At 41.9% G+C, this 22,572-nt stretch overlaps 1 protein-coding gene across 2 annotated transcripts in view; it reads right to left on the bottom strand.

Annotated features, from left to right (window-relative positions):
- Nucleotides 1-650: 650 nt before the first annotated feature.
- Nucleotides 651-22,572, bottom strand: part of LOC102194644 (TANK-binding kinase 1-binding protein 1-like) — a 30,223-nt gene continuing 8,301 nt past the window's right edge. The window contains exons 2-14 of one of the 2 annotated variants that reach the window (XM_005738105.1): nucleotides 14,129-14,369; nucleotides 13,885-14,016; nucleotides 13,164-13,268; nucleotides 12,894-13,044; nucleotides 10,747-10,940; nucleotides 10,158-10,225; nucleotides 9,968-10,074; nucleotides 9,209-9,381; nucleotides 8,827-9,108; nucleotides 8,148-8,228; nucleotides 7,827-8,054; nucleotides 1,537-1,692; nucleotides 651-681 (exon numbers count right to left, since the gene is read on the bottom strand). In XM_005738105.1, coding sequence (XP_005738162.1) covers nucleotides 1,564-1,692; nucleotides 7,827-8,054; nucleotides 8,148-8,228; nucleotides 8,827-9,108; nucleotides 9,209-9,381; nucleotides 9,968-10,074; nucleotides 10,158-10,225; nucleotides 10,747-10,940; nucleotides 12,894-13,044; nucleotides 13,164-13,268; nucleotides 13,885-14,016; nucleotides 14,129-14,362 — 1,884 coding nt within the window. In that variant the 5' untranslated portion in view covers nucleotides 14,363-14,369 and the 3' untranslated portion in view covers nucleotides 651-681; nucleotides 1,537-1,563. Of the gene's footprint in view, nucleotides 682-838; nucleotides 1,693-7,826; nucleotides 8,055-8,147; nucleotides 8,229-8,826; nucleotides 9,109-9,208; nucleotides 9,382-9,967; nucleotides 10,075-10,157; nucleotides 10,226-10,746; nucleotides 10,941-12,893; nucleotides 13,045-13,163; nucleotides 13,269-13,884; nucleotides 14,017-14,128; nucleotides 14,370-22,572 lie in introns of those variants that run through there. The other variant, XM_005738104.1, reaches the window with a different exon arrangement.

Raw genomic sequence — 22,572 nt, 5'->3', positions numbered from 1 at the left:
AAGTTTAAAAACTTAAACTTCCTTCATGAAAGTTTAAAACAAAATAATTATCTTAGGACAAATAAATATACGGCTCCTTTTTTCAAGGATATAATAATAATAACAGTAATAATAATAATAATGTCATCAACATTATTTTTAAGTAATTAAGTATCCTAAGTTTGGTAAAAAAATAAAAAATAAACAAACAAATAAGTAAAAATCATGACAGTTTAGGTAATAGTAATCCCATGGTCAGATGGATTGGTGTTGCAACTACAGCGATGCGGACGCTGTACTGGTCTGTTGTGGTGAAGAGAGCTGAGTGTGAACGCGAAGCTCTCAATTTAACAGTTGATCTACGTCCCTACCTTCACCAATTGTTACGAGCTGTGGATAGTGACCGAAAGAATGAGATCGTGGATACAAGAGGCAGAAATGAGCTTCCTCCAAAGGGTGGCTGGCCTCTCCCTTAGAGATAGGGTGAGAAGTTCGGCCATCCGGGAGGGGCTCAGAGTTGAGCCGCTGCTCCTCCACATTGAAAGGAGCCAGTTGAGGTGGTTCAGGCATCTGACAAGGATGCCTCCTGGGCCCCTCCTGGGTGAGGTGTTCCAGGCATGTCCCACCGGGAAGAGGCCTAGGACACGCTGGAGAGATATCTCTCGGCTGACCTGGGAATGCCTTGGTGTTGAACCGGACAACCTGGAGGAGGTGGCCAGGGAGAGGATGGTTTGTCCCATGTTAACAATCTCACATATGCTGGTAAACATGTTTCTAGCAATACATCATTACATAGTTTGTAATCACATTTTTAGTTTAAAAAGTTAAAAAAATAAAATAAAATAGAGCTAAAATGAAAAGCCTGAATCATTTAATAAAAAAAATCTGTATTTATTTGTATTTTTAAGCGTGTTTTAAGCCAATATTAAAACATGCAAGATTTATTTAAAAACAAATTACTGATTAATATTATTATTGCCCATGGTAAATAAAAAGTGCTAAGAAATAATAGTTCTATTATTATTTTCTTACAGAGAATGTTAAAGGGTTAATGTGGCTACCATGGTTCTACGGGTCTAAATTTGCACACCAAGTGTGCTCTTCATACCCAGATCAGACCTCAGGAAGGTTTGTATATTTTCAAACTGCCAACTTGATCCACTACAACATTGAATTGTCTTCTGTTTCCAGGACTGCTTTCAGGCCAGCACATGCGGCACTGCAAAAAGAGTGCCAGCTGCAGTGGTTCCAACTATAACATATATAATTTCTTAAATGTACAAATGTTAGTTTGATTCTGAATGAAAGAAAACCTATAGTGCTTGATGAAAAATACTATGCAATCCATGTGTGTTTACTGAAAAGGAAATTGTGGCCTGTGAATGCTTTCATTTCACAATTAGATTGGACTATCCACTTCAGTGAGATGGGTAATGGCCATACAAAGGTTGGAGTGATGCAAAAGACTCATGCAGGCTACTCAAACCGTTCCTGGATCAAACCAAGAACCAATCAAAAATAACCTTTATGTACATCTCTGGTGAAAAGTGAGCTTACAATTATTTTTTAAATAAAAATGAAAGGTCAGATCTTGCTGTTCTCCAAGTGAGAGTCAATGTGTTTGATGAGGGCATCATCAGGGTAACTGGTTGGGAAGGTCAGCTGGCACAGAGGGCAGCTCCGAGCAGCATTCTCTTCCGATTCCATCCATAACTGTGGAGATTAGGAAGAAAAAAAAGAATAGGTGTCAAATTGCTTAACCATCAATAATGGTAAATCCTTCATAAAGTCTTCATAAAGCTTCAATCAAAGAGAACACAAGTCCTTCAGCACAGTTTCTCGATGATGGAAAATTGTGATATGATGAAGTAGAAAAGCTTCTTATAGCTTGGATTATTAATTGTTTAGATCAAGTATCACAGAGAATACTTTTAAATATTTTAAGTTAGCCTCGCCCTGGCTCACTCAACAAAATGCCAGTGAGACTTTTTAGAATAGCTTTGGAATAGATGATTTATCCCAAAAGAGCAGCTCACTCTCAGACTGTAGGCTTAATCTCTAAAAGTATAAGTGGGTGGAAGAGTCTCAGCAATCAAGCTCCTTTCCTGTAGAGCCAACTCCTAGTTTGGGTTCAAAAGATACACAACCTATTTAAAATTGCTCTTAAAACTTTCCTTTTTGATAAAGCTTATAGTTAGGGTTGGGTCAGGTGACCCTGAACCATCCCTTCCACTGCTATTGGCTCAGGCTACTGGGGGACTTCCCATAATGCACTGTGGATTTCTTCTGCGCTGACCTCTTTTCACTCCCATTTCACTACTAAATCTCCATTTGCACTATTTGCCTATTTGCACTACTATGCCTCCTTACTTGAATATTGTATATTGTATATTGCATAGCTTTTTTTTTTGTTATACGTAAAATTGTATTGTATTTATTTAAATGTTTACTTTTTAATTATTTTATTTGCATTTTTTAATCACTAGGGTTTGAGAGTAACGGAATTTCTATTCTCTGTATGTCCTGTACATGTGGCAGAATTGACAAATAAAGTTGACTTGACTTGACTTGACTTGTTTTATATGCCGCTACTGCACATCAGCCTTTGTCTTCTCTTTCATATAGTTGAACTTTATTTGTTAAAATAATGTGCAGCATAAAATCCTTTTGCATGCACCAAGCAAAATTTAGTTTGATGAAACTTATGTGACATAAAATAAAATAAATATGGATCATGAATAAAATATGTGTCATATTTGGGAAAGTTTTCCTTTTCTTGCCCTTCCTTGCTCTCCCTTCTCGTCTACAACAATTTTGCAGCCACCATCACCATGCTGGTAATCCTTGCAGGGCATGATCTGATCTGAGCCTTGTTCTGCTGGTGGTTTCTTCCTGGGCGATTATGGCTCAAGAGTTGGGAGTTCACCTTGTAATCGGAAGATTGCCGGTTCGAGCCCCGGCTTGGACAGTCTCGGTCGTTGTGTCCTTGGGCAAGACACTTCACCTGTTGCCTACTGGTGGTGGTCAGGGGGACCGGTAGCGCCAGTGTCCGGCAGTGTGCCCCAGGGTAGCTTGCCATCACCAGTGTGTGAATGTGTGCGTGAATAGGTGGATGACTGGATGTGTAAAGCGCTTTGGAGTCCTTAGGGACCTTAGGGACTAGTAAAGCGCTATACAAATACATGCCATTTACCATTTAAAAGGGAGTTTTTCCTTCCCACTGGAGCCAAAGTGCTTGCTCGTAGGGGGCCTTAGCACCTACGAATCTAGAAGTTGTCTGATCTGGCCCATATTTCCCTTCTGTCCTCATACTGCGGTTAAAGGTAATTATACTGCCTATACTATGTGCAAAGAAGGCTAGAAGTAGCACTAACAGGTCTTATATGCCTGTTAGGTTTATATTGTTGATTTGTCATTTATGCTTGGAAACAATTGCTCATATATGCTTAGAGGTATATAATCAATTGTATAATGATATAGCAGTCTGCAAAGACTCTTTGTGCCCCCAGAGCACTCTGGCATATGCACACACATCCTAAGGTCATGAGAGAAGTCGTACCTTCTCTTACTGATTTATGGTATAGGAGGACACCTGCTCTGTATCTGTTTTAGCATAAGAGCCCTTTGTTTAGGTGGACCGCTGAGCTCCTAGCACCAGCTTTGGGGAGTCGTTCACAGGGTTACATCTTGACCACACACACACACACACACACACACACACACACACACACGTACTCTTTGTTCATATGTATGTTAATGAACCTATACATATTCATGTAACCACAATAAAGAGAAGTGCTAAGGGGGAGCTAACTGAGAGTGACTGGGGTTCAAGTGGAAGGAACGGCGCTCGTCATAGTTCTCTCCGTCGTGCACGAGCAACACAAAGTGCTCTGGTGACTTGCGTCTTGCTTTTGCTGTTGTAGTAGAATTGTCTCGGTGTTCCAGCAGTAGGCCTGTGCTACACAGACCTATCCATGCCCACTACTAGAATTGCACCACCAGTGCTACACACACATCTTAAGAGAGATTATGGCACACTCCTTTTTACATAGTCTTTAAATCCTTTAGGTTTCTTGGGTGTCACATGGCAAACCCAAAGCTTTAGCTTGAGAAGAAAATGACACATCACAAATTTAAAAGAGCTTCAATCAGCCTAAAAATAGCTTGTTGCTCTAAAAATAGAACCCCCTCCTCAAAGCTAGAACATCTTACTATTCATCACTGATTCAAGAAAATAAAATAAAAAAAGTCTGTTTCTCTTCGACATGGTAGCCAAGCTGACAAAAAGTCAGAGGTCTGTTGAGCCAAGCATTCCTTTAATCTTATCTAGCAATGACTTCATGATTTTCTCCACAAATAAAATTAGATTCATTGGATAAAAATGATTCAAACCCATCATAATGTCCAGCCTTTTTAAATATCATTGATATTTTTTAGACCTGTTTTCTCAGAATGATCTTTCTGAGTTAACTTCAGGAATTACTAGCAGACCCATTCTTACAAGACTTCTCTAAGAAGTCCCACTGTTAGTTAATGCTTCCTCAAATGTGATCAGCTCATCTCTAATAATCAGTTACCTACCACAAATCTTTAAGGTAGCAATAATTAAACTATTACTTAAAAAGCTATCACCTGACCCAGCTACCTCAACTAATTATAGCCCAATGTCCAAGCTTTTTTTTTTATCTTAAAAATACTTGAAACATTAGTTAAAGGATTTAACTGATCACCTGCAGAGAAATGGTTTATTTGAAGAGTTTCGGTCAGATTTCAGAATTCAGTACAGAGACAGCGTTACAGTTTACAAATGATCTTATGGCTCATCTCATTTGTGTATGGACAGCAAAGGAAGAATTTCATTGCACAGAGAAATGTTATTTCTTCTGTACACATGAGAATAAACTCTTTGAATCTTGAGTCTCTGCACTTGTCCTGCTAGATTTGCGTTTTTTATTATTGACCACAATATTTTATTAGGATTAAAGGGGCTGCACTGCAGTGGTTTGAATAATATCTGTCTAATAGATAGTAAATGTTGTTCATGTAAATGGGGAGTCCTCTTTACACACTTAATTATGAAATGATACCCAACCAGACCTGACTCGTCCGGCCACTACGGCGGCTCAGTGGTCCTTGTTGCTGTACTGCTCACATCAGTGTAGCCTCTTTCTACTCATGTTCTCTTCGCCTTCGTCAATACTGATTCTACTGATAATAGATTCTACTGATTCTTCGCCTGTTTCTTTGTATATAGATTTCACTGTCCCTGTTTCTGCCCTGGATCCCTGAGAGTGAGTTTGGAAGTTCGAGTGTGTTTCTGGCAGTGTCTGACTGCAGCGGAGAGTGGTGTCCTCCTTCTCTCCATAGCACTTGGCGGTTGTTGTAAATAAGCCATGAAATTTCAATTCCAAACTCACAGAGTCCTGTGCTTGACTCTGTGAGTTTACTGTGACAATCTTAGAAATATGTTATCTAACCACATGCTTACTCTGGATGGCATTACCTTGGCCTCCAGTAATACTGTGAGCTGACTAAGACATATCCTTCAGTGTTCATATTAAACCAAATGTTTAAGGACTGCTTTCTTCGATTTGTGCAACATCTCTAAAATTAGAAACATCTATCTCAGAGTGACGCTGAAAAACTAGTTCATGCATTTTTTACCTGTAGGCTGGACTACTGTAATTTATTATTATCAGGAAGTCCTAAAACAGTCATTCTCAAACTGTGGTACACGTACCACTGCTGGAAAGTCTCAAAGACTTTTTTAAGATCAAATGATTATTTAAAATGTTAAAAACATTCAAGATCACAAAAATTGAGTTTAAATAAAGTTTTGTCTTTTTTGAAAAAGGCATATTCCTTTTTAAATCAGCCAGTAGGCAAGCTTACTAGGCCGGCCTAACAAGTAGCTAAAAGGGTTGACAAACTAAGTCGTCATGGCAAGTGGAGGAATGAAAAATAACGGTTCAAAAGCATTGCAATCCTGGCTCCAAACAGGAAGTATCAGAAGGAGAACTGTACAGAATAGCAGACAGCAGAAACTTTTCACTTTTGAATACAGCTGTGCAGGGAATACCCTGCACTTTCAGACAAGGCGATGTGCTTTCTCCTTCCATTTACGATCACGTATCTACACAAAATACAGAAGCAGATTGGATCTGAATCAAACCTGAGGCTGAAGCTGACCTCAAATGACCAAGACATCACAGAACTGTGTTTACAGAGCCATGCACATTCCTCTCATTAGGTATGTAGGCTAAGTTGCAAATAACCAATGAGTTGATACAGAGCAGTTAATAGCCTCACTGAGTGTTTCAGTGCAGTACATTTGTTATTCACTTGACGTGTTTTTCAGTCAAGTACAGTTATGGCTGTTTATGGCAGTTAAATATTTAGCATTCATATAGGAAATAAAATTATCTCGTGTAAACAGTATATGTTGTTAAATAGGCCTATATCTCACTCTTTTTTCCCCCCTCTCTATCTATTTTGTCTTTTCCACACACGTATTCACACTCCAATAAGCACATCGGAAGCAACTCAAGCTTCAGTATCTTGCCCAAGGATACTTTGGCATGCCAAATGGAGCAGCAGAGGATCAAACCACCAGCCTTCCGAATGGCAGATGATATGTGCTATTTCCTGAGCCACAGTCATCCCATTAATTAAAAAACTTGATTTAATTGAACTGAAGCTTTCGGCAAGCTAATCTCAACAAGCTCATAACAGTTATATGATTTTAGAAGAGCAAACATAATGAAAAGAAGCAAAACGATAATATTTGGACACTAACAAAGTGTGTGTCTTTGTTTAATGTGATGACATTCAGTGTCTTATTTAGCCGCTTGTGAGCAAACCAAAACGTAATTCATGAATGGGGTGGCTATTTACTTACTTCAACATTTAGAACAATATAATGAAAATATTCAACATTGCCAAAGAGTCAATGTCACAGATATTTATCAGAAATGGTGTGTATCTGTGACATTAAATTTCTGAGAAGATGCTACTAATTACTAATTTTTTGCAGAGCTTCAAATTACATTGGGAATTTTTCACATGCAAAGTTTGATTTTTCTGCCTTCCTTGCCAGCTCTGTCCAGTGTTGCAGAGTGGAAAGCTGCTTTTGGAATGCTTCTAAAATGACACAGTTGGTGAAGTTTGAATCACTGTAGGCTGCCTGTCCAGGGTCTATCCTGACTCTTGCACTAGACAGCTGGGGTAGGACCCCAGCTTCCTGCAACTCTGAAATTAATAAGAGCAAGAAGATGATGGATGGATCATTGTCTTGAATGGGCACAATCTGCTCCATTGGCTGCATCAGAACCAGAGCTTGGTAAAGTTTGAGTTAACCAGAGACTCTATTCGAGCATCTAACAAAACCTCATGAAGAAAGCCCATCTATGCCAGGAGAACTGGAAATACAAGTTGCTAACTTATTTCAGGGTTTAAATATTACTTTCTCCTGTATTACAGAGTCTTAAGAGTCTTAAGAGTTTGTGCAAGTGTCTGTGAGAGTGTTTTTCTTTTTTTTTACCAAGTTTAAAAGAATATTTCAGTGTCTCATCTTTACTGCACAAACTAAACAGGCAGATTTATTTCTCTGTGGCATCAGCTAAAAGGAATACAGGAATGTCTTTTTAAAGCAACTTACATTTTTTTTCCATACACAAATTATACAAACATAATCTTCAGCATGTTAAACAAATTAAATTACCCGAGGTAACAGAGGGGTTTTGTGCTTCAGTGGGACTTCTTTTGAGCTGCAGCACTGAGCGTGTTGGGTCTGCAGGAAATCTCTTAATAGCTTCATGTAATCCCCAATATTGTTTTCTACTCACATTAATAGATGGCCATGACTGAGCATGCTCAGTGTTCACGTAGGGAGGCAGATGGCATGAGAGCATGGTAGGGCCCTCAAGGGCTGAGAAAGAGGGATGGTGGGACTGTTTCCTTGGAGACTGGAAAGAGGAGTGAAGGGGCTGTTCCCTAGGTGACGATGAACCAGTCCTAACAGCACCAAGAGTATGAGGTGGGCTGGCAACGGGCGATGGATATGTACATACGTCCTGTAAATTTACATAGCACACAACCCCACACATCTTCAATATGACCTCTAACTCTAGATGAAAATCAGTAAACATCAGAATCATTATCATCACCTCTTCATCATCTGAAGACTGAGGTGGTGTTACCAGTGGCGTGGGTTCAGTTGGCTCATCAGTGTGACAGAAGTGGTGAACCTTCATGAGAAGAAAAGTAGGGTTAAGTAGATACTGTAGTTTGGCAGAATAGTAGTCATTTTTGATGTAACTATCATGTTACATCAAAAATGACTAAATGATTATCAGAGTGATTACTTTTCTCTGATAATCCACTAGCCAAAGGCAGCTTAGAAACGAATCCACTATTTACTAAGTTGAACAAACAACCAGTTCCTAGCACAACACAGACTCCATTAGCTAGCTGCTACATTGTGCATCAAGCCATTTGTCTGCATTACCAAGAATGTTAGTGCTAGCAAACACTAGCAATAGGTCAGCAAGTTTTATCTAGTGAAGCCAAATAGGAATATGGCCATCAGTGGAAGACTACTTTGAAGCCCACTACATCTAAAATATCAAGGGTAACCAAAAAGAGAAAATTTGACACTAAAATACCTCATCTTGATTTGTCTAACTCAGCATGCTCAAGCGTCATAAAATCTTCAAATAAACTATGGACTATGGACTGGTAATGGCCAGAGCACCCAGCACTCACTGCTAAAATGGGTTACAAACCATTGTTTCATCATAACATCTGAAAAACAAGAACTAAGTGAATACAAGTTCTACTTCTCACCTCAGCAGCCACAGGAAAGTCCAGGTCGAGAACACAGTGACAAGGACTGCTGCTCAGGCTGTTGTCACCACACCTTTCTACGCCCCTTCCTCCTCCTCTCTCCACTCCAGCTCCATGAGCTGATGCTGGTCTGACCAAACCCACCAGTGAGGTACAGAGCTGACTTTTGGTTTGACCGTAAGCCTGCATGTCCCCATGGACGTGCCTGGGTTTGGGAAGCGTAGATACTGGGTCCCTTAACAGATGAACTGGGGGCTTTTGGTTGACTGATGTGTCAGATACCTTGGAAACAGGAGGCAAGGATCAGTACAAAATAAAATACATAAAAATATTTCACAAAGTAGTTGTCATTTTCATGTTCTACTAAAATGTGTAACCTAACCTCTGAGTAACTTCGGCGACCCTGGAACTTAGCTCGTAGGCGGCTGCTAGTCTGCTGATGGGAATAGGAGATGGACCCTTCAGTTGAGGACATAGGAGATGGGGGAGTGGGGAGGAGTCTGTCAGGGGAGAGTGAGGCACGCTGGGAAGAGGTTGGAGAGAGATGCTGAGGAGCTGTGCAAGAGCAAGAGAAAGATGAATGAAGAAAGGAAATAACAGACCTGAAAACAACTTCTGCTTAAATGTGTAAGAATTGCAAAGACTATCAAAATCAATCAAAATCAATAGCTAAATTAGTGACTATAGGGTTTGTCCCATAGATAGTTCACTTAAGTTTACTGTGGGTGCTGACATGTGTCCAACAAGTTACTGCATAGCTTCCAATCAAGTAGAATCCAAGTAGAAGTTGCAGTGGTCACGGTATGGTCATCTATACAGAAGGCTGATTATACCTCCTGCAGTCTGATGTAAACAGAGGATGTTTGAACTCTTTCATCATGATCCAACAACTCCACAGCTAACATGAGTTGCTATAAACTATCAGCTATTGACTAAGATGAAAGAAAGATGTTTATTACTGTTTCACAGTAACACTTGAGCCTCAGTACAAAAACTGTTCCAGTAAGTGGGTACAGTACATGCAATTAAAATGAAAAACTTTCAAGCTGGTAGAGACTTTTAGCATATCTACAGGACAAGTCTCTCTGACAAATATTCTACCACAAAATCCACAAATTAGTCACTCGTTCAGGTTGCTTACCAGACTCCTGTGAGACATGCTGCAGAAGGTCACTCTGCTTTGCAGCCAGACAGCGAACATGACCCAGCTTCTCTGTGAGCTCCGTGTAAGCTAATGCCAGGTTAACCCTGGAGCACACACACACACAGACACACGCATAAGACAATGAACTATAGACTTCTATTTAAATATTCTTTGTAATTAGACTTACTGTTCATCGCCGGCTTTCTTTATCCATTCTACGTCACAGTGTTCACAGTGAGAAGACAGGTCCTGTGACTGACACAGACACACAAGGATCTGTGGTTAGAACTACCAATCACTGAAGGAAAACACGAGATGTGACTGAAAATGATAAATGTTTATAAATTAATATTATTATAAATTAATATTTGGGAGTATGTAAAATAAAGCTTAAAGTCTATGCATGGGATAAATGATTGAAAACCTTTCCTCAGTATCCTCGTATTATCGTATTCTAACAATTTCTGAAGATTTATTCATTTATTTTAATTTAAGGGTTTTGTTTTTTTTTACCACAATAACTCTGAAAGACTGCAGCAAGTGGCAGTCCAGGAGTGTAATTTGTTTGTTGAATTTGTTTTAAAATAACCTGACATATAATGGACAATAGTGCAGCTTATAAGCTTTAACGTTAAAGCGTGGCTGCATGGCAGCACCTTAGTCATGACTGCCTAAGTGTGCTTTGTTGACCCACAGCAGTTGTGAGATCACAATGTCCTGCAGTCCATCTGTACTTGATCATGGCCAGTTAAGCATTTAAAGCAATTGAGAGGTACCTGTCTTTGTGCTTCCCGCAGCTTTGCTACCTCGTGCTGCAGCCTCTGGACCTCAGCCCTCATTGCCTTCTCTCTCTGAAAAGCCCCCTCAGCCTGGTTCTGCGCACCCTCCAGCTCAGCCTCCAGCTGCTGCACCTTCAGGTCCAGAAGGGCATCCAGACTGCAGGAGCTCTGCAGTGTCGGCCCTGGACCATCTGGAAAAAAAAAACAAAAAAATGAAAATGAAAAAAAGAAATGACAGCTTCACATATATCTCCCTGCTCTGGATTTCGCAGTGTAACCCAGTTTGAGCAGCGTTAGCAAGGAAATGCTGTTTGGCAGGAAGCCACAGGGGGTGCTGGACGTCATTAAAGAAAGCTGGGAGCAAGGTCCAAGCTCAGGTAAGAATGAACTTCAATATGTTCTGGACCTAAAAGCAAAGCTATACACACTGGGGAGGTTATCATGGGAAAATTTGCTCTAGGCCGAGGAACATCAGCAGCACCTAAGATAATTTTTGCTGGGAGATAAATTGCTTGTATTGCTCCCTTCATCCAGCTCACCAAGTGGAGCTGGATGAAGTGTGTTGGTAACACATGACAAGTGTTACCAACACATTGACTATGAATTGGTGCTGTTGGAGCAGAGTGGAGCCACAGAGTTCCCATTGTTGTTTATTGTGTCTTATGTGTCATGTTTCTGCTCTGCCTGGTTAATGCTGTCATGCCTGTGTGGTGTCATGTTTTCCTGTTTATTTTGAAAGTCCAGTTTTCATGTCGTTGTGTTTTAGTTTACATTTCCTGTGCATCATTATGTTCATCCTAGTCAGCTGTTTCCTCATGTGTCTCCACTTCCCCTGATCACCTCATGTGTGTATTTAAGTCCTTTGTCTATTACTGTTCATTGTCAGGACGTCTGCCAATTTTCCTCATGTCATCTAGTCACAGTCATAGTTTTACCTTTTGTTATCATGGTCAGTCATAGGTTCAACATAATTTATCATAGTTATGCTTGGTGTTTCATAGTTTCATGTTTTCAGCCGAAATAAAGGCTCACCTTCAGTTTGCAAACCAGCTCCTTGCCTCCAGTGTCTGCTTTTGGGTCCGCTCCAACAAACACACCGGCGCACCCCGCTGTGACACTATGTCACCAAAACCAAAAAGGAGATGAAGCAGTACTTGGGGCTGGCTTGTTATTACTGCAGGCTCTTTTAAACTTTGCTTAGCTGACCAGCTTCTGACCTCACCCGAAAGTGTGTCCCAGAACTTTGTGGGTGGTCAACTCTGTTCGCTGTTACCTCCTGCTGTCCGGATCATGCCCTAGCAATTGTTCCATTGCAAGAAAGGATTCCTTTGTTGAATTATGTCTTTGAAAATCAAACTAGGAAAGGACTGAACAGGAATCCGAGCAGAGAGCAGAGTTAATTCCAAGAATGAAGGTTCAAGTTGGTCCTTAAATACCCTCACTTTATTGTAGCCCTATGATGAGCAGGTGTACCTAGACCACAGCAGAGACCAGCTCCGCCCCAAATGGAGGAGAAAAGGAAAACGTGTCTTCCAAGGTTGGAAAAAACAGGTCTCAAACTCCCCAAACATCCACACTATGACAGGCAGACCAAGGATGCTTGGCAGCACTACTAAGGTGTTTGACTAACGAATGGAAGAACAATCGTAATCATGAAGGATCCTCAAAACGGTCCAGTACCATCAAACCTGCTAATTGCCTGCATCTTCACAACATAGAAGCTCCACTAAGGCATAGCAACCAAGCTGAATAGGCACATGAGTAAACACATGAGCGCGGAGTGCATACTAGAGGGCCATCGCCCTCCGATAGTGGAGAAGACCAGACAGCATTGCTTGGATTGACTACAAGACAGGCTATGACCCAATGCCACACACACACTGTACAAGGCTAATAGTGCTCTATAGCATTCATCAGGAATGCCCCGCCCTGCTGTTGGTACAGAAGAATAGCGGGAATAGAATATGTAAAGCAATGAATTTGTGAATGTGACAGATTTTAAATAAATGGAAATCCTGAACTATAACTATGACAGTTACAAACAGTATAGTTTTTACTTGCACTTTATGGATTAGGATATTTCTCCTACTGCTACCATAGACATTTATTTAAGCAGATGTGCCCCTGATATATAAAGAACCCACCTCTCGGTATGTCTAGACTGGCATGGAGTTGAGACTTATGTAAGTCTTTGCTGTGCAGCTCAGTGCTGAGTTTCTGCAGGGAACTATCTCTCTGCCTGAGAGCTGATTCGAGGATGCGGATCCTGTCCACGTGCTGCTCCACTAGAGTTGTCTGTCTCACACAAATGGAAACACAGCAAATTGCAACTGAAACCCAATCTGCTAGGAAATACCTCAGCACAAAATGTGTTTAACAGTACAAAACACATTATTATGTTTGTATGTATTTACCATTTTGTCTAGGTCTCTCTGGACATTGCTTTTCTCCAGGTGAATCTTCTCGTAAGCTTGGATGACTTCTTCCAGTCTCTCTTCTCTCTCTTTGCTCTTTTGGAGCTGAGAAAAATTATTTCTAACAATTTCAATTAATTCCAAATGAAATACAGTATACTACAGGTATCTAAATTTCAGAAAGATATGTTATGATATAATTTTACATTTTAAAAGGAGAAAGGTTTCTCCCATTATGAAGGCCTCCTAGTTACTGAGACATTTGCCATGGCTCAAATCTGTGTTATTGCTTTGCGGTTCCAAGAGGTAACCCCTAGGACTTTTTTTTAGCATTTTTTTTTCAGTCTGAGGATCTGAAGTATGTCAATGAGGTCATGATAGTTAATCAAATCTGAAAATGAGAGACTTCCTGAACAGTTAATGTAATATTTCTCTTAAACTCCTTGAATTAGAGCTTCACTGTGCAAGTACAGTGCTTGTGGTCCTGACTGCTGTGCAACATCATAACAGTCTGGTATATGTCTCATCACTGTTTTGCCTGATTCTCAGCTGTGTGTTCACTATTTGTCAGATTACAAAAAATCCAAACAAGGCTGACAGAGAAAAAACCTCAACATGATTCACATAAGAGACTTGACCAGACACATCTAACTGGTGTCATATAAAATGACTAAGACAACCCACTCATATAAGTTGAAGAGTACTGCATGTCAAATTTTACCTCCTGAGTGAGGGAGTTGATCCTCTGTTGTAGGTTGGTGGTCTGTGACTGAATAGTGCTGGTATCTTTGATGATGGGCTCACAGGAACAACACAGTATTGTCTCCTCTCCAAACTCAGTAATCATAGGGAACTGGGGGACAGGGCACAAACAAAGCATTCCCAACACAGAAATGTTACTGTATGCTGTTTTGTGTATGGGGTCTAGGATGTGTGGATATGTGTGTGTGCCTGCTGCTCTCCACCTTGACTTCGTAGTGTTCGAGTTTCCTTTTAATGCTACTGTTCTCCCTCTCCAGACTGGCTAGTCGGAGCTTGATGTCATGGTAGGCAGCAGCCAGGGCCAATCCAGACGGCGGATACATGTCTTCTGGCAGACGACTGGGTGGCCAGCGGATGCCATGCGCAGCCACATCATCTCTGAGGCCCTCTCCTCCTCCCAGCAGCCCCAGCTCCCCTCTGCTGAACAGATCCATCATCAGTTAGCTACAAGGGAAAGAGACAAAATGGGGGAGAATTGTAGAAATTCTTCGCTCTGTTAAGTTACAATAAACTGATCCGTAAGGCCAGTAATGTTAGGTTAGCGCTGTTGACGTCCTGAGTTCAATTCCACCATCAGGCCAGGGGCTTTCTGTGTGGAGTTTGCATGTTGTCCCCATGCTTGCATGGGTTCTCTCCGGGTACTCTGGCTTCCTCCCACCGTACAAAGACATGCAGTTATTGGGGATAGGTTAATTGATTAATCTAGATTGCCCATAGGTGTGAGCGCTGTAACCAAAATAATTTCCCCTAGGGATCAATAAAGCATTCTGATTCTGATTACTGCAACAAACTGGAATGGGTGAACAGACAGAAAAACTAGTAGCCATGTGACCTCACCATGCTCCTCCACACCCATTTCACACAACAGGAGCACTAGCAGCAATAAATGTATAAAAGCCTACATCCTGACAGAAGTTAAAGCCAGTGTGTGTGCAGCCAGGAGTTTATATGTTTCAATGAGGTTGGAAAGTAGAAAAAGATCACTACCTGTAATTTGATACATAGAAGTGGGGCCTAAGACTAATTGATGGGAGCTAACCAAAAATACTGCTGAATGGTGATATATTATTCCATCGTGATCCATCATTATCATCAGTTTTGACATCCAAAACTTTGTCAGAAATGCAGCCATGACGATGCCTTTTGGTACTCTCTGTACAGTCCATACCTGTTAACAAACAGATAATAAATATTTGAGTCAAAAGAAATTGAATTTGGATTCATCACTCCACCTGCTCCAAATAACGTCCAGTCCAGTTTGTGTGTAATTTTGGTTACTTATCCTTTTGTCCCTATTTCCCTTTATTAGGAATGGCTTCTTGAATGCCACCATTCCACTGAGACTATTTCTTCAGCAAGTAGTAGTAGATCAAGTGATCAGCCAGATCCATCTCTCATCTAGTGTGTCAGTGTCTCCGATTCTGTCTGTCTGTTCTATTATTTTTTATATGTAGATACAGTACTGTTTTGTCTCTTGTGGTGTGTGCCTTTTTATGCTTAACTGATTTATATATGACGGTGGCCGAACAGTTGCCTAACAAACAAGAGATTTTGTTATGGTTTGAAAGGTCTTCAAAAACCCCGGAGAGCAACTCCACCAGAACATCTCCTTGGAAGCAAAATGTAATGAGGGGTGGCTCCCCACTGTTTTCACAGTACTGTATATTTTATTGATTGATTGATTAACTGCAAATATCCATTCCAAATATCCTTAATGGTATACAGTTTGCATATGGATCTTTAACAGACCAACAACAGCTCAGGACAGTTTGTGGAACAGAAACAACATGTAATCTATTGCTTGTGATTCTGGATACTGTTCTAATGCATACTGATTCATATCGGTTTACTTGAAATTAATATTTTCAAATAAAAAAAGGAAAGAAAAAGGAATGGCTGGCAGCAGAGAGTCACTCAAACATGTGACCATGGTTAAAACCACACATTTTGTTCATGCTGAATGTAACAAAAAACATAATTCCAATGCACCCCCTACCATCCCACCCCTCACATCAAAGTCTCTGCCTCTCTCACACACATTCAGCCCACATACTGCCTGTGTTTGTCGTCGTTTTCCCCATTTTGGCTCTAAATTTTCAAATCAATTCACTTAGCTGTATTATTAAGGGATTTTTACAGAAGCACAATCAGCATCAGCCAAGGACAGACCAGAGCAAGCCCGTATGTATTCATCACATGGTTACCCCTTCACTAAAACACAAACACAGTGGAGTCTACATCCATGTTATCCACACACTGTTTCTACTCTATACTTGAGTTGCTCTTTGCTGATGACACAGGCTTAACATCCCACAAGGAAGACACCTGAAACAGCTTGTTACTTGTCTCTTCTATGCTTACAAGGAATTCAGGCTTGCTGTAAGTTTAAAGAAGATGCAAGTCATGGCACGGGGTAAAGATCACCCCCCAAAACATCGCTATAGATGGGTACAACCTACAATCATTCTTTATAGCAGTGAAGCCTCGACCAACTACATGAGGCATGAGAGAAAACTTCCACCTGAGGTGCCTGCAGTGCATTCTGTGGATTCAAAGACTAAACAAAGTGCCCAATTCAGAGGTCCTGAAATCCACAAACATGGACAGCATGTTTGCCCTTCTTTGTGAGTGGCACCTTCATTGTCTTGGCCACATCAGTCAAATGGAACTTGGCTGCATCCTTGAAGGATCTGGCGAGTTGATGAAGGGCTTGCGACCAAGCAAGACCAAGCACCCATGGCTGCACTTTAAAGATGTCTGTAAAAAAGACATGAAACTGTGCAGCATAAATACCATGGCATGGAAACCCGGCACACTTGATCGCTCAGTCTGGCGCCTCACTGTCAGGAGGGGAGTGGAAAAGGCAGAGGAAAACAGGGCTGCACACATCTCTGAAAAGAGAGCCAGAAGGGAGGCAGACAAACACCAGCCTCATCAGACGTCTCCTTGTGTCTGCGACGCATGCGATTGAGACTGCCACTCATGGACAGGACTTCTCAGTCATGCACACTGATGCTGGCATACCTGAAAGAACACCTGTCTGAATGTTACAACATCACTTCTTGACACGGAAGGATGCCGCCGCAAAAACTCTTCTGATTATTTATTGGAGTTTATATGATATGTGGAGGCGCGTGGTCTGCGGTGCCGCTGCATGGACCACAGATGCACCTGAGTGACATCTGCAATCACGCCTCACCAGGTTTAAAGTGTGAACTAGGTTTAAAGGTTCTGTTACAGACACCTTTAATTCTACTACATGAAGTTAATGCTAAAATTACTTCTGAAGTATGATTAAATATAAAAATCTATGGGGTTCTTTGAATAAAAATACAAAGATTATTGTTACTCTTGCCCCAAATAAGTAGAAAATACAAAGAAAAGAAATGTCATGTTTTTTGGGTTTTTTTCTTGGTCTGGCTTCAGTGGGATTTATCTCCTCTGGCCAACTTATTATTCCAGCTGGGTATCTGATGACTAGTGGGGCATATGTATTGAAGGTGAGTTAATGTCTTACTTGAAGTAGTATACAGCTTGATGTTATTCATGTACACAAGGTATCTGATGGTCATTCTAGTCCTGAATGTATATTCCAGTCTCTTCCACTCTTCGTGATGAGCTGGCTTAGGGGGTTGAGGCCTATGCGGAATAGCTGCAGGGACCTTGGTATATTCTGCACTTGAAGGTAGATAGTGCCTTGGAGTTGGCCTTCAGTGTTGTCTTCCACGTTCAATACTGAGTTCCTGATGAATGTTATAAGTGCATTATTAACCTTGTGTAGTGCTAAGGACTCCAGTATCCATGTGCTGTGCATTGAGTCACAGAGTGCCTTGTAGCCAATACAGACAATGCTCGGGTCTGTCTGGTCAACTGTTCTGTGAACCAATAGCTGGGGCTTTACGCCCTGTTGTTGTTGTTGTTGTTGTTGTTGTTGTTTTTGCAATATGTCTCTGAAGTGTGCTCATATCTCACTCATGTGCTTATTCAACTTGGTTGCTACGATATCTGAGAGGAGCTTCCATGTTGTGGAGAGGCAGATAATTGGCCAATAGCTTGATGTTGTTTTACCCCTTTGATAGCTATTGTTCTGCCCTGTGTTGGACAGTATGAATGAGTACATACTGTTAGCAGACATTTTATTTGTACTGCAATCCATAGATTGCTATTAGCTTCTTCATTCAGTAGTTGTGGGACAATGTCTGGTCCTGGTGCTCTCCAACTCTTCATGCTGTTGTTGGATACCTTCCTTTGTGAGGTTGCTTTTTTCCTACTCTTAGGCCCACCAGCCACTTGGCATTGGTGTAGTGGGACACCTTTTTCTCTCAGATGTTCTTCTAATATTGCTTATTTTCATTTCTGGGTAGGTCTGCCCTTGAAGCTGACAATACACCATGGATGGATCTTTGGAGACCAGGCCATTTATTCTTTTGGCCTCTGCTTCTCTGGTATATCTCTTGAGCTAAGTGACCAGAGCTGTGAGTCTCTGTGTGGCATATTCCAGACCCTCTGTTATGGAAACCCTGTTGTACCTCTTTATCATTAGTTAACTAACATCCTTACTGATTTTGGCTTCCATTCTTCTTTTTCTTTGTATCTGTGGAGTTTCATCTTATACCGAAGTGCTTCTGGGATTAATGTGGCAGTGATGTAACTGAGTTAAATGGTTTTAGTAACACTGTTAGTAAGAATCTGGTTAGATACCATATTTCTATGATTTCCAGGGCCAAGTACAATAACCTCAGTTTTATCTAAATTAAGAAGCAGAAAGTTAGCGGCCATACAGGTCTTTATGTCTTTAACTAATTGCAGTTTAACTAATTGGTGTTTGTTATCTGTCTTCATAGATAGATAGAGCTGGGTGTCATCAGCATAGCAGTGAAAATGTATGCTATGTCTTCTAATGAAGACTAGGGGAAGCATGTATAATGTAAACAGAATTGGTCCTAGCACTGAACCCTGTGGAACTCCATAGTTGACCTCAGTGTGTGAAGAGGACTCTCCATTTACATGCACAAATTGGATTCTATTAGATAGATATGATACAAACCACTGCAGCGCAGTACCTGTAATACCTACAGCATGCTCTAATCGCTCTAATAGGATATTATGGTCAACAGTATCGAACGCTGCACTGAGGTCTAGCAGTAAGGGCACAGAGATGAGTCTACTGTCAGAGGCCATAAGAAGATCATTTGTAACCTTCACTAAAGCTGTTTCTGTGCTGTGATGAGCTCTGAAACCTGACTGAAACTTCAAATAAGCCATTCCTCTGCAGATTATCTGTTAGCTGTTTGACATCTACTCTTTCAAGGATTTTTGATATGAAAGGAAGGTTGGAGATTGGCCTATAATTAGCTAAGACAGCTGGGGCTAGAGATGGCTTTTTGAGTAAAGGTTTAACTACAGCCAGCATGAAGTCCTGTGGTACATAGCCGATTATTAGAGATTGTCATGGTCCTGGGTCGGTGACCCAGTGTTTTGTGTTTCCTTTTGGTTTCATCTTGTGTTTTGTGTTAATTCTAATTTTGTATTAGTTCTCAGGGTTTGGTGCTTCCGTGTTTTATCAGCCCTACCTGTGTCTGTCCTCTGTGCTCTGTTCGTATCCCCGAATTTGTGTTGTAAAACAGTCTGTGTGTTTCCTGTTTTACTTTGTAGGTCTGTGTCTCGTCTTGTGAATTAGGTTCGGCTGTGCTCCCCTCCTGTGTGTCATTCCCTCATTACCTTGTGTGTATTTATAGTGTGTGTCTGCTCCTACACCTGCTGATTTTGTCTCATGTGTGCCAGAAGCCCACGTGCCTGCTGGTTCTGTGACTGTTTTCGCTGGGGGGTCCGAGGAGCCCGTCCAGCCATAACCATCATTGGCAGCTTCTGCTGGGGGGTCCGAGAAACTGCTCCAGCATCCTGCTTTTGCTGGGAGGTCCGAGGAGTTGCTTCAGCTTGCTGCTTGCTGCTTCCAAGAAGCCCGTCCGGCCATCACCGCCGTCTATCGCGCCGTCGTCTGCAGCGCCACCGCCTGCGACTTCCATGCCATCGCCTGCAGCGCTGCCACCTACAACATCCACGCTGTCATCTGCAGCATCAGCATCATCCTCGTCTGCAGCATTGACATCATCCTCACCTGCAGCTTAAGCCTCACCTGCAGCTTCAGCATCAGCTTCAGCTTCGCAGCATCCTCATCCACGCCTGCAGCGTCAAGCATCCTCATCCATGCCTGGTCCAGCCCCAGCATCAGCCTCGCATGGTCCAGCTTCAGCTTCGGCCTCCTGAACTGTTAACGCGCTGCCACTGCCTTCTGCGTGGTCGGCCCCCTAAACTGTCTCATCCTGGTCTTCTGTGGTGTCGGCCCCCGGGTCAGCCGCCTGACTTCTGTTTTGAACTGTTCACGGGCTCCTGTGTGTGTTAGGGACGTTTTGTTTTGGGTTCCTGGAGGTCCTGTTTTGTTTTGGTCCAGTTTCCCTCCATCTATCCATCTTTCACAAAATATAACAGTGCACATTCCTGGCACAGTGTTGCCAGTCTTTTCTGCCATCTATCCTGCATTCAAAAAGCACTACCCAAACCCTCATGCACTGGCATGCTAGGTTCTGTCCTCTATCTTTTAAGACATATGAACTCTGCTGTGCGCATAATTCCTCAAGGCGTCCCTTTACTTCTCTAGTGCTCTCACTAACGTCATCTGCCCAGAACGTCGGCACCCTTGACTTGTCCAGCGCCGACGGCGAAGCTTGTCCAGGGGTTGGCCACGTGGCAAGCGATGGTGCAGGTTCCACAGTAGAAGCTCCTGAAAGCTGAAGGCTCTGCCTACCATTATACTTTTAAAGAACCACAAGTCACCACTATTAGGGTGAGATGGGACTAGGAGGTCTTTACAATAAGATGGAGCCTGATTATTGAAGTGTGTCAGGAGAAGCATTTTAAATGTATCTGTGAAGGTTCTCAGTCATCCAGGTCATTGTAGTCTAAGGAGCTTGGAAATAAAAGAGTCTGGACTTCTTTAAGTTTTCTTGAAGACATTTCACCTCTCATCCAAGAAGCTTCTTCAGTTCTAGGTGCAATTGGTTGAGAGTCCCAGATTTTAAGCCCTATGGGAGTGTCCGCAAGAGGGTCATGGACCCTGTATTGATCCTCTACCTAATCACACGAGCCAAGGTGTGAAAACGGTGTGGGACACAATCAGCCAAGGTTTCAGGTGAATCCATAGTGAAACCTAGCCCCACCCTATCATGTAATTTATATTATTTATTGAGGTCAAATGGCCCAGGATGTGAGTGCTATATGTTAAGGTGTCTGGGAAGGGATCTCAAAAGCTGGATTATAGACATCAGACTGTTGGTGTCGTAGCCACCTCCTCTTTCACTCCTCTTTCAAGCCATCTGTTTTCTCTATCCAAAATTTTAACATTGGCATCCTTGAAAGAGAGACCTTTAGACTCAGCTGTACATCTGCATCTGAAGGATAAATGATCTCTTTTTTAAAATCCAGATAACCCAGGGGGGAAAGCTGTTTGTGAGTCTGGAAGTGTGAGAACCTTATAAACCTAAGATACCGTCTGGAGGGCAACGGGTCAAACAGGTGGCAGGCAAGATGCAAGAGGCCACCTGTGATGGCCCTTGTTTTCCTGAGACAGGAGCAATTGACGGCCTCCAGGGTGGCGGAGGACAGCTAAAATAAATAAAATAAATAAAAAATAAAGATTTTCTTCAGCAGTGTTACCCTATGTGCATGTTTCCTGTTCTCATCTGTGGGCCAGACACCCAGGCAATAGGAAACCATGCTCTCCAATGAGGTGCGGTAGACAGTCAACAGCAGCTTCTGGTCCAGGTTGTTCTTCCTGTGTTTACAATAAAACTTGTAAAAACCTTAACACTGCTCTGTATTGTGTCTGTGCTTGAATCCACTCATAAGTACTGGCCTTCAGGTGCCTTCACACCGCCGACTCCATACAATGACTAACATAATTTGCGGCTATGCAGCAGAAAGATTCAGTGTTGTCAAGAAAGTAGATACCAAGCCCACTTACACAAGAACCACTTACACCAGAGCCATCAAGATCCAGCTGAGGCAAGAGCTCCATACCTTCAAAAAACATATAAGGTGTAGTGAGAAGAAAGAAGAAACAAGCTGACCTTCAAGACATCCTAAGGAGGTAGAAGGTTGGGGACCCTTCGGAGAGCAGAGTAGCAAGGATCTTCATGTTGACCGTCACTTCTAGGACAGAAGCATCAGACTGTCATCGGCAGGAAAAAGGGATTATAACCAGATGTACCATCTTAGTCATCCGATAAGAGCATTTATGGATGACCTGACTGTTACAACAACATCAGTTCCAGGAGTTAACTGATGTTGTTGTAATATCCAGGAGGTAAGGACATCTTGCAAGGCCTTGAGAAACTTCACCTTTACCTGGGCAAGGATGAGCACTAAGCCCACCAAATCAAACTCTATGGTGCTAAAAAGGGGGAAAGTGGCTGACAAATTCCATCTTTCTTAGATAGGATTGGCATCCCCTCCATATCAGGGCAGCTAGTGAAAAGTTTTAAAAGTTGTATCACTGAACAGGCAGAGAGAGCTGTGGAGGTGGCCAAGTCATTCTTCAGGCAGAAGGATTTGGTGGGTACACTGGCATCCAGGAGAGCTTGCTTGTTTC

Source organism: Pundamilia nyererei, unplaced genomic scaffold (assembly GCF_000239375.1).
Source record: "Pundamilia nyererei isolate P.nyererei 1_Seehausen unplaced genomic scaffold, PunNye1.0 scaffold00081, whole genome shotgun sequence".
In the NCBI taxonomy this organism is placed as follows: Eukaryota; Metazoa; Chordata; class Actinopteri; order Cichliformes; family Cichlidae; genus Pundamilia; species Pundamilia nyererei.
Note: the sequence above shows the minus strand (reverse complement) of the source record. Positions and strands in the feature narration are given on the sequence as shown.